The 12830-nt window shown below is 40.1% G+C and overlaps 1 protein-coding gene across 10 annotated transcripts; it reads right to left on the bottom strand.

The window, feature by feature from the left end:
- Positions 1-689: 689 nt before the first annotated feature.
- Positions 690-12159, bottom strand: GLS (glutaminase). Of its 10 annotated transcripts, none has more exons than XM_089261135.1 (7): positions 12042-12159; positions 11725-11966; positions 7268-7374; positions 3009-3248; positions 2568-2941; positions 1465-2495; positions 690-1397 (listed from the first exon to the last, which is right to left on the bottom strand). In XM_089261135.1, exons 4-7 carry the CDS (start codon positions 3200-3202, stop codon positions 1245-1247), a joined length of 1752 nt encoding a protein of 583 aa, XP_089117261.1. In that variant the 5' UTR covers positions 3203-3248; positions 7268-7374; positions 11725-11966; positions 12042-12159; the 3' UTR covers positions 690-1244. The 10 variants fall into 10 exon arrangements, with proteins under 10 accessions (XP_089117261.1, XP_017960622.1, XP_017960627.2 ...); XM_018105133.3 differs by adding an exon at positions 3856-3885 and having other exon boundaries at positions 11725-12151; XM_018105138.3 differs by lacking the exons at positions 11725-11966; positions 12042-12159 and adding exons at positions 3856-3885; positions 7699-7856.
- Positions 12160-12830: the final 671 nt, after the last annotated feature.

Genomic DNA, 12830 nt, shown 5'->3' with positions numbered 1-12830 from the left:
GCGCATTTCGAATTTTCGAACTTTGTCTTGCTGCGGCGCTTTCGAACTTGGAAATGCGAGCACACACAACTGCGTGTCGTGGTACGAAGGCAATGAAAATTGGGGCAAATTTAATAAAGTAAGTACAAGTATTAGTCCATAAACTAGACAATAAATATTTATATGATTTTTGGTTATAAAATTATGAGATTTATTAGAAAAAATATTTATAATTGATAATAGAAATAAGGTTTAGTTTTGTAAGTAGTAAAGCTATTAGTTTTAGAAGGCTGTCTGTCATTAATAACCCATCTGGAAAAGGTTTAATGATATGTGAGCAATTGTTATACTCTGTCAATGTCAAAAATTTTATTGCAGGGTCTTACGGTTTGTTTCTGTATACATAAGGAGGAGTATTGGTGTCTATAGATTCGTTGCAGTCCAGATGATGCAGTCTATAGTATTCTCTTGCTGTTGTTGCTGGTAATCAAGACTGTCTCGCCCAAGCACTTCAGTAACTGTCAAAATCCCAAGTAAGTTACGGTAGTAAGGGTATAATAAAATAGTTGAACAATAGCAAAAATACAAGACCGTATAAGTTGTAGAACAAGTTGATCAAATCTTCAGCCTGAATCTGCAAAGCTTACTCAGCTTATTCCCGACTTATAGCTGGGTCCGCATTTTCAATCAAATAATAAAAACAAATACAGTTTTGTGGTTTTCGGTAGTTTTTATTGAATGTATTATACATGTAGACAAAGAAACTAAATAAAGGAACTAAAACACGCGGCTCTACGATTAACATCGAAACACTTTCAATTGACAATTTCGTAATAGATACAAGGACATATAAATTTACAAGTCACACACGTAAACATTATGTATAAGTATATATTGTATGTATCGTATGTATATATGGTATATATCGCTGTGGGATATCTTGTAGATTTTCAAATACATTTTATTGTCATTGCATTTCATTGCACTGCATTCCAGCACTGATCTTCGAATGCTTTCCTAAGACCCTACAAAGTACAAATGCCGTCTATATTCGCCTTGATCAGAGTAGCATTAATAAGTATATGTATATATGTATATATGTTGTATATAATATATGGTATGTATATGTTGGGCTCACAAGTCTGAGCAACTCGGATAGCTAACTAAAATTGTATATTAACTAAGTAGATGATTAAGAAAATAATTTAAGCGAGATTCTACAGGTATGTATATATATTTATATATCTCTGTCCGTCCATGGGTCTCTAAAGGCCGGGCTTGGTCTTGTCCACGCTGGTGGCGCTCACTGTGCTGCCGTCCTCCGAGGAAACGGGACTGGGGCTACGTGGCTCCGATACTGTTGGAATGGGACTGGATATGCCGCTGGCAACCACATCGTCCGTATTGATGGGTAGCTCCTGAAAGGCACATTCATATGCACATATGTAGACAAGATACGGAGTTGGTCGAATCTGTAGCACTCACCTCATCAGCTTCGGTCTTGGTGGTCACGGCGTCCGTCATGCACTGCTGGGGCGCATCCTTGGCGTTCTCAGCCCATTTCTTCAGGTACTCCACCACGTCGGAGTGGTTGAAGTTTTCGGCCTCGTCCACGGGCAGATTGCCCCAGCGATCCTTGGGATTGTGGGGCACATGGCACTGCTCCAGCAGGAACTTCACGCACTCCAAGTGCCCCTCGGAGGCGGCCAAGTGCAGGGCGGTGCGGCCATCGTAGTCGGCCAGGGTGATGTCCATGCCGGACAGACGGTGGCGACGCAGAGCCGTGACATCCCCGCTGGCCGCCGAGAAGAGCAGATTGACAATGGACAGGCCCTTGGTCTCGTAGCGATGCTTGCGCGGATCCTTCTTGTTGGACAGATGCTTCAGGTTGTCGTAGCGATGGAAATTGAAGGTGTTGACCAGCTCCTCGCAGAACTGCAGGCCGCGCACCGTATTGCCCAGCTGGTCCAGTGGCGGCGACCAGGCAAAGATGCCCATCACATTGGGAATGACCAGCATCATGCCGCCGCTGACGCCCGACTTGGCTGGCAGGCCGACCTTGAAGGCGAACTGTCCGGAGTAGTCGTAGGTGCCGCACGAGTGCATTATGGAGAGCACATCCCGGATGACCTCCGGGCGAAAGATCTTCTCCTCGGTGGTGGGACAAATGCCGCCGTTGGCCAGGCTGGCGGCTATCACAGACATCGCCTCGCAGTTCGTCTCCATGGAGCAGCACTGGAAGTAGTAGTCCATCACCTCCTTCAGATTCGTGCGCTTCGGGAAGCATTTGTTCTCGCGCATGTAAAAGCCCAGCGCGTAGTTGCGATCGGCTGCCTCGCGCTCCGAGAGAAACACGGCATTATTGAAGCCAATGTACTCGCCGCCAGAGAGGCGCTTGAACCAGGACATCGTGTAGTCAAAGATCTCCGCGGAGGTCATGTCGGGCTTGACCAAGGCGCTCATCAGCGAGCAGGTGAGTATGGCGCCCGCATTGATCATCGGATTGTGCGGTTTCTCTGTGGAGCAGGAGCAGGAGTAGGTTAAGGTTAGTTAAGTCCCAGCACGGAGCGTGCTCAATGTCAACTCACTGTTCTGGTCGAGCACGAGCTCATTGAAGATGCGGCCACTTGGCTCCTGGCCGACGAACGAGTGCACCACCTTGGGACCCAGCTTCTCTAGAGCGATGGCATAGGTCAATGGCTTGCTGCAACTCTGCAGAGTGAAGGGCTCCTCGACATCGCCAATGGAGAAGCGTTGTCCGTCCACTGTGCAAATGCTGACGCCCCAGAAGTTGGGGCTGTAGCGCGCCAACTGGGGAATGTAGTCGGCCAGCTTGCCGAGCGTGTTGGACTTGCAGCGATGGTAAATTTCCTCAATATCCTTGACGAAGCTCGAGAAGTCCGGTATGACAAACTGTTGACGGAATGCCTTGGCGATCAGCACAATGTTCGGCGAGACCACACTGAAAGCGATGCAGAGGAAAGGATAATGAAGGATCTTGGATCAGACGGGGCCTAGGCTGGACTTACGCCTTGAAGGTCTCGCGGTTGAGATGCTGAGTCTCGGCCGACGAGCCCGTCTCGTAGTTGTTCAGCTTGTGCACCTTCTTCAGGTTGTCCATGAGCTCGCGCACGCGCGGATCGTTGCGCCGTATGCCCGTGGTCTTCAGTCCGGCCAGGAACTTGCCCATGGAGATGAGGCCCGTCTCCTCGCTGGCAAACATATCGAAGAGCACATCCTCCGCGTTGCGCTGCTCCTGCTCGCGATGGCTAAACGAGAAGAGGGTGTACGGAAAGAGTTAAGAGTTGGCCAAAACTTCGTTAAGTGACGGCGGGAACTCATTTAGCATGCTTATGTGGAAAAAAGCTAGAGGCTACGACGATTTACTTAAGATACAACTAGAAGTAAAGCTCGAAATAAAACAAGTGTGGGCAGGTGATAATATGGGCAAACAAACGTCTAGACCTGGCTACAGTTCAGCTACAAAGGGTCTAAATATAGACGCAGCCAGAGTTGCCAGGCCGCGCCTCGTCCGTGTCAAATTGATCGAAAACAAAAGGAAAATAAATACAAGAAATCTCAATTATCAAATATATATGCATATATACACATATATATGCATATATATATATATGTATATAGTTCTTGTCAAATTCCAATTGAACTCAATTAAAGCACAAATTGAATGCGTCGAAAGTTACGACTAGAGTTGATCAAGTCATAAATATATATGTATATACAATTGTTGTGGTGCTATATATCAACTAAAAGCGAGTGATATGGAGGAGTATTTGGTCTTATTTTGTTTGAGTGTCACAAAACTAAATCGAAAAGCATATAAAACACGCAGGGAAACACCATCGAAAATTTACTCACGGCCTTATCGAATAGTTGCGTCGCTGATTTCTAAGGAAATAAAATATATATATCAAATATATATATATATATATAATTATCTATATATGTATATATGTATCGAGGGGGTCTGCCATATGTTGTGTTAGAAACGCAACTGTGGATTGAGAGGGTGTGTCACTGTGTGTGTGTGTGTATACTTGTGGTTCTGTCTGAGTTTGTTTGCTAATTATATGATATACTACTCAGAAAGGACCGTTTAGATATACTGTACACATTATATGTCCAATATATCGTTTAGGTATTCTATGCCCATATGAGTATACTATTGATGGGCTATATACTATATAGGTACACTCTATCCTATGTGTACAGCAGGTATATATCTTATATGTATACAATCGATGACCTGTAGATACCCTATATATACTCTATATAACACTCATTTATACCAGTGACTTGCCTATGTATAGTTAATAAGTTATATAGTAACCCCTAGATGTCCTTATATATACCCCACACATGTGCTTTACTCCATATATATGTACATTATATGGCTATCCTATAGAGGTTCTCCTGATATAGCATATCCTATATCCTATATATTATACCATACCAAACCATATCCTATATCCTGTATATTATACACAGGTACTATAAAGACGCCCTATGTATACCCGCTCTAAGACCCGTTCTATACCTGATTATCGCCGATATAGTGCGCACTATGGTGCCGCGACGATTCTGCAGCGAGATGCCCTCGATGATCTCCTCGATTATGGCCGCTGTCTCGGTTGTCTCCTGCTCTTTGTTATGCCTATAGATCTCCTCGCGCTCTTTGGCCTCGCCGTCCTCGCTCTGGCGCTTCAGCGCAACTATATCCTCCGTTATCACCATGGCGTATGCGTAATATTCTGAACCTAAAGCTCAACTGTGTTGCGGCTACGCGACGATCGGACATTTTATACATTAGCCAAATGTGTGATTTTTATTGTTGAACGAGCGAGACGGCGAGCGAGAGCGCGCAGGAGAACGAGAACGGGAGTGAGTGAGAGCGAGAGAGAGGGAGAGAGACACAGACTGTGCGTCTGTGGGTGAAAAGGCGCTAATTTCTAAATCATGTTATTGCCAATAAAATAAATTAATTAACTCCCCATTCAAAGTATGTAAACACCCGCAGCTATTTGCCTTTGCCGTCGGGTGTAATATTGTGCCCATTATTGGAATCGAATGTATGTATATGGATATACTATATCACGTATATGGCCAATGGCTGCTCGCAATATGCTCGGCCAGATAACGCACCCAGATCGCAGGCTTATCAGGCAGGGGCTCGTCTGCGGCCAGAGCCACACTGAGTCAGTCGCAAAGCACAATTCGCGATTCACAGTTGATTGTTACCTGATGTATTTGGTAATCACTTTGATGAAGGTGGCCTTTTGGCTCTTGGTGCAGATGCCCGCCACCATTTCGGCGATGATGTTCGCATCGATCAGGTCGGCGTCGTCTTGCACGGGATTCGGCTGGGCGCCAGCTTTGATCTGCTGTTGCTCCTCCTCCTCCACCTTGTTGGCATTCTGCTTGACCAGCTCGATCAGCTGGTCGCCGCTCATCGACTTCAGGTCGTCGAGTATCTTCTGACGAAAGCTATCCTTGAACTGGTCCGCCTCTTCGGGCGTGTAGCCGTCCAGCGGCAGCGGCGCCCGCTCCGTCGCATATTGCAGCAAACTATAACCGCGCTCGCCCATTTCAAGTTGATTTCGCCGAAAATTTGGTGTTTAAAAAGGCACGAAAATATTTGTTTGGTTTACTGCTCGAAGCTGCCGACGATGCCGAAATGAGCGCCACAGCAATGGGGCAACAGTTTTATATAGTAGTTGGCAGAGCATACGGCATACGGCCCATTGGTCGCCCACAAATCAAAGTGGAGCGTATTTCGATCTTATCTTCATTTAATAAATGTATGTTAATTTATTTTTATACCCCTACGCGGCGTTCAATTAGCGGCTGAGCGCGTGTGCGCCCCTCGCAGAGCAACAATTTTGGACAGCGGACAGACAGACAGCCGCAGTGGAGGCATTCATTGATGGCGAATGAGTTTAGAGCCTAACGGAATGGACTCTATACAGGAAGTATCCTTTGCATATATGTATATAGAGTATCCTTTATATATAGAGAGCAACGTCTTTAGAAAGATTTCTTTGCTGACTTTCCTACTACAAATATAAATTTATGTTAATTTAAGTTACTTTTATTTATATTTTTGTTTGAATTCCTTGCATTTAATTAATTTAATAATTAATTATTTATATTATTATATTATTGTTTAAATTTAATATTGAATATAGAATATTTTTAGATTTATTATTTTATTAATTATAAATTTTTTATTTATTAAACTTTTAGGCTTTGTAAGCGTTTTCAATATTTTGTTTATTTTATTTTATTTTCTTAGATATATTAATTTTTAAAATTATTTTTATATATTTTTTTAAATACTTGTTTTTTAATTTTTATTATTTTTAATGTTTAATAAATTATTTTATTAACTTTATTGTATGTTTGTTAATTTTTTTTATTTAAAAATTAGATTTATTTATTTTCGATATTTAATTATTTATTTTTTTTTTTAAATTTATTTTCTCTACTTTTCCCAAACATATTTTAGATTCTTGGGCACAATCTCATCCTCTTCAACATTCGAGCTTCATTTGTTCCCCTACAACAACAGAGTATCTTAGAGCTGTGTGCATGCAATTTCAGAATCCCTTGCATCATAACGTAATTGTTGAAAAACAAAAACATCTATCATATTTTATATTTGCTTTTGGCATGCAGCCCAAAGCAAAGGCAACGGCAAAGGCAAAAACAACTAACAGAAAAACAAGAAACAATTTGCTCAAAATAATGCGTGCAAATGTGCAAGGTAAATATTTTTGCAAAAATATTTAAATATATACATATGTGCATATTATGTGACTCTTTTCTGGCCATTTTCATATTCGTAATATTTGGATTTCAGATCGATTTCTTTGTAATATCGCTAATTGTGTAAGTCAACTGCTAAGCCGGTGGATTACAGAGCGCGGCCTAAAAATAGCTCGATCTATAAATGGAAATGGGTTTGCTAAGACAATTGGTGACTAGCACCAAGTGCTCTATTAGAAATGGCCCACATATACATATATGTATAGCAACTATATATTTGCCACGTGCCAAACCCCCTGAGGCCCAAGAGCTGAGTGGTTGCCGAGGGGCGTGGAAGATGGGCCGGAGACAGGTGCCAAATGCGAAATCAAATATTTTTGAGAATATTTTGTGTAAGTGCGAAATGTCTTATACATACACATACATAGATCTATGCGTGTGTGTGTGTGTGCGTGTATATATATCTTTGACTTATTTGTATATAGCCAAGTGTGTGTGAACTTACAGTTTGGCATTCTCCTCGCAGGGCTTCTGTCCGGTGCTGGTGTCGTAGAAGGATAATTTACGATTGGCAAAAACCAAATTCAACAACGGCGGCGTACGTAGTTTTCTCTGCAAGATATACAAGGTATATTCTGGATAAATACAAGAATCGAAATATGTGTGTAATGTGAGGTGCCAAGCACGTATCCCTGACATATTTTCACAGTTATTATTCTACTTGTTGCTCACGTACGATTGTTCTCAGGGTTTGCGACATTTCGAGAATCGAATTGCAAATGCTAAATAAACAGCATAACGGTCTACTTATATATGAGGCATGGTCGGGCTTTGGTCTAGCATTCATTCATTCATAACTGCTATTGGTCAATCTATATATGCTATTTGCCCAGCTCCTAAAATGCTGCTACACTTTTCCATTGGGGCTAATCTCACCTTCAGCATGCCAGCAAGGGCGTGGCAAGCCTTCACAGTTATGGGAAAAACGGACACGCAAATAGAAAACATAATGGAAAAGTATTCAAATTTATAAACTTTCAAGCGAATTTTGGAACATTTTTCAAAGTGTGCTTTGTTCATGTCGAACGCCAGCAGTTCCACAATGGACAATGGATCGAGTTATCCATATTCTCGCTTCACTTGATCTCTTTTAACAAGTTTTTTTTTGTTGGCTTTTATATTTAGATTGATTTCTGTTAATTTGTAGCCAAACATTTTTTGTTGCACAATTTTCTATCGTGTTCCATTCCTTCTCTTTTGCTAGCAAGGCTGCGAATCTGAAGCACTTATATACTTAGTACATATAGTATACATGGCATATGTAGTATATTTCAAATATTTCGCATCTGTTTAGCTGCTTAGGATGCTGTCGATGCTGTCAAATATGTGACAATGGCTATACTGGCCTCGTTTCCCTTCACTAAGCCATGGAGTAAGAGGAGGAGAATGATATAATTGTTTTTTGCCAAGTGTGCAGAGGATAGATGAATGAAGAGACTCTATAGAACAGTTATACAGACAGTTCGCTCAAGTATTGAATCACTTTTCAGTCATAATAGACAAATGCATGACCTTTTAGACTGCAGAATTTACAACATTTATTTATTTACCACATTTATATATAAATATACTTTTGTTTTTCTTAAATTTATATTTTATTTATATATAAAATTTTTGTAGACACAAACTTGAACATACTCCAAAATTATTATTTAAATCGAAATTTTTAGATTATATCTGCAATACAATTTTTACCTATATTAAATATTATTCCGCCTTCCCATCCCATTTCGATTGTTTTTCGCTTTTTCCCAATTAAATTTTAATAAATAGCCAAACATTGTAACTGTCAAAGCATTTTCATATGATGAAATGAATTCCTAATTTGAAATTTGGCCAAGAGAATTAGTTTTAACCGAATATGGCTAGACATATAAAATGGCATCGCCTAAAAAGGGTCAAGCTTTTTAGGCTTGACGCCAGATTCTATATAATATTCACTCTGATTTCTCTTCATTGTTCTTGTCTTTGTTTTCGAATTCCCCAGCATTTAATTAAAAAGTGTTTCAGCGAATTGGCGTGCTATCACGAGTGATTAAAGCCCATTCCCGGGGCAGCTGAAAATAGATTGTCTTATCCAATTTACTGGGCAAATTGTAATTGAACACCTGGCCAGGGATGTGGGATTACTGGAGCGTGACATCAGCTAAAAGCTGATGAGTCCAAGTCCAAGTCAAAGCTCTAATGCAAGTCCAGCCAACACCCAACAGCTGCCTGACAACAAACGCAGCCCAATTTGCTAATTGAATGGGCAAATAATTGATAATGGTAAATAAAACTAAGAGTGACTAGATTATTTCTTCTATTTCCTTTTGGAGCTTTTTTGGCAGACGCCTCCAAAAAAAAAAACGACTCAACACTTTTGATTTGCTTACGAAATTGTTGTTCTTGGGTCCGAAATAAAAAAAGTTTTTATTTTAAATCGGGGGGCTTGGCAAACAGAGTCATGTGAAGCGGCTGGCGATAAGAACTGAACTGGCGAACTGATTATGCATAATGATAATAATAATAATGATTATAGCTAACTGTATTAACAACAAGCATGAGGAAAGCCCAGCTGTTGCTCCAAAATTATTCTCTTCATTTGAATATTTTTTATAAGTAAATTAAATTTTATTATTGACAGACAGCTCTCATTTCAATGGAACAGTATCCGCCAGATATTGACGCACACAGTTGGATTTTATAAATAAACAAAAACAACAGCAAAATAATGAATGTACTCAAGACATGACGATATAGAGAGACACACACACACATATATACACATAAATACAAGTATTTCGATTTGTTTTGCTTAATTTTTGCAAACAAATATTTATAAGATCATCTGCACTCGCTCTCTCGCCTCTCTCTCTCTCTCTCTCTCAGCTCTAGTTCCATGTGATTTGCTAGCTGTGAGGGGCTTGTTTTTCGGAGTCGAGTGCCAAAAAAAAAATCTATTAACACTCGTAGCACATATCAGCTCAGTGACCAGACATATTTATGTATGTAGGTAAATCTACATATATGTACATACATACATACATGTGGGTAGCAATGTGCTTTAAAATATATTCATTATTTCTCCCATGGCAACGAAACGGTATTCGGCATTAAAGTTTCAGCGTCAGGTAGTAACAGCTACGAATTGGAGCCCCGGGGGAAAAATACTTAGCATATGCTCAAATATTTTCTAATATAATATATGTATATGGAGACAGAGATAAGGGATTAAATATAGTACTATGCTCTATAATTGGGAGCAATTCGAATTGAACTTGCATTTTTTTGTAAAGATCTTTAAGATCATCAGCTTATATTGTATATTATGGATCATGTGAATAAATTACACATAAATATTGGTCACATATATTACACAGATCTTTTAGAGCACGCTACATTATTCAAGTCTTATATATTAATAAATAGTAAGAGCGGATATGGTAATAAATGGAATTTTAAGGGCGCTCTTCCTGTGCCACTCTACAAAGCTTATTGATCATGTATATCATCTAGATCACCCATACATGTTTTACAAAACTCATGTATTGACCATGTGGCGTACACCATGTGCTTATCTCTTATAGTAAATAGTGTGAATACTGATTAATGCTGATTTATAATCAATAACCGCTCGCCAAGACATTTAATATTTATTTTGGTAGTATCTATGACGCATACTTGTATAAGAAATATTACGTATACGACTTCTATTTGAACTTTAAAACTGATATTAATAAATATCTTATTAGATTAGATTATTATTTAATTCATTGAATTTCAAAGGTTAAATTCTATTTTTAATAAATAGTTGCTAAAAATGTATTTAAGTTCTGAACTCGTAATCATGCAATATTTTTTGCTAATGGTCGCAGTTCAAGCAGTTCTTCGAAAAAGACGCAAATTACTTACAAATATATATGTATATGTATGTATAACCAACCCATTTAATTATCTATTCATTCACTAAAATGTTCGAAACCACATGCCTATGAATAATGCTCTATCTCTTTTACTTTGTTTCCGCTAGCCCAGTCCAACCTTACCCCTTTTTATTTCTGTCTCTTTCTATGTTATATGCTATATGCGATAGCGCATAAACAAAATTCTCGTATTGTTTTTTTTTTTTTTTTCGTGAATTCGCATGTTTATACATATATCAGATTTGTATATATAATTGCGTATATATGTATGTAACTAGAGCTACATATGTATGTGTCTAATATAAATATATATACATATATTAGCGCTTGTTGGGATTTCTTTTTTGTGACATTTTTCTCGTGACTTTGGCATGTGTGGAGGCTCGAGTGTCGTATTAACACATATCATGAATCATATATTATGGCCAGAGTAAATGTTTTGTTAATACGCATCATGTCAATATCGGGCCATATGTAATCATATAGCCATAGTCATATTAAATAGTAATTGTGCTAAGATATTAACGAAGCGACGTCATGATTAATTTCCCAATGTGATTTTCCGGTAGTCATCGCTACATCAAGCAGATGTACCCACCTGATAAGATAAGTAAATGAACGCATGATATAAACCTTAACTTCTATTATGTTTCGGGCACGTAACTCTTAGGCAAATAGATAAGAGCGCTGACTGGGTATAATACACCTGTGTATATACTTAGATAGATTACTGTCTGGCGACGAAATATTTCTATGTAATTTCAGACTTTTGAAAACCGTTTCGATTTCATTCGGCGAATTTCGCCATTTTATAAAATCTGGATTAGACTCGGCATGTGGTGTAAAAATCGATAGTTATGCGATGTGAAACGCAATCACGGAGCGCCTGTTGTGGCGACAACCCCCAAAAATAAACAATGCAGGAAAATCGACTTGATGATATCAGCTGTTTCCGCTTCGGCTACAAGGAGCCTTCCCCTATTTGGAGCCCACTCACCTCAGATGCGATTTTCTGCTGCACATCGAGTCCCCGATGCCGGAATTTGGCGCGCTTCAGTAGGTCCTGTTCGCTGTAGACATCCACATCGATCTGGCTGCTTTTGCCATTGGCATCGTTGAGGTCGAGGGATGTGGCCGTTGCCTTGCTGCGGCACTGCACCACTCGGCCAGGACACGCACGACCCTTGGCCGTGTGGCTGCTGAGCAAACGCAAATTCAAATTCGCAAGCGTTGGCACACCTTTAAACATTATCACAATAAGACAAACAGCTGCTGACGACTTTTCTTGTTGGGTGGGGGGACAAAACGCTTAACTGTAAACTGTTGTTTGAGGTGCGTGTATCGTTCTCTAGCTCAATTCACTCTGCTGTCTCTGCACATGCGTTCTCTGTGACGGCCCACAAGGTACTGAAATGACGGCAGGCCGCAGTGCTAAACACATAATCAGCTCAGCTGGCAGCAGCGAAAGCTGCGTTGACGACGACGACGGCGTCGCCGGCGTTCATACTTCTTTCAGTTTTGCGTGGCATTGTTTAACTTGTGAGTAACCAATGTGACCCGGCAACAGAAAGAGCCTGAGAGAGATAGAGTGAGCGAGAGAGCGAGAGAGAGAGAGCGGGTAATACAGAGCGTGCTGAAACCGCGTGGGCGACACGTTCTCAGCTGATGTAGTTGGGGGCTCGTCGGACGCCAATGACGTCACTTGCCGACTAAATACTGTTTGAGCTAGTAAATGCCTGAGTGATTGACAGATAACGAACATGAACAGGTTACAAGCTGTAAAGTAAAATTACTGATTTTATAGTTACTCTATGTTATTTTAATTACAGTTTTTGCTGGGATTCATTATTGCATAGTTTTTGCACACATTCAATTTAAATTAATAATAAAAAATGCATTACCCGTAGTTAAACAGCTCATAAACGAAGATAAAAGCAGTCAGTCACACCCATTGGCAGACAAGGATTTTCGCAATTCGTTTAACTGTAGTCATTTGATGTCAGTGCACAAAAACGTTTTTCTCTGCTTGAATATTTGATCATTTTAAATTTAAGCGCTCAAAAATTCGATAATAATATCGGTTTGCCGCCACTCAACTGTTAA

Source organism: Drosophila navojoa, chromosome 5, assembly GCF_054131105.1.
Source record: "Drosophila navojoa isolate 15081-1374.11 chromosome 5, UAZ_NAV_1.0, whole genome shotgun sequence".
NCBI lineage: Eukaryota > Metazoa > Arthropoda > Insecta > Diptera > Drosophilidae > Drosophila > Drosophila navojoa.
Note: the sequence above shows the minus strand (reverse complement) of the source record. Positions and strands in the feature narration are given on the sequence as shown.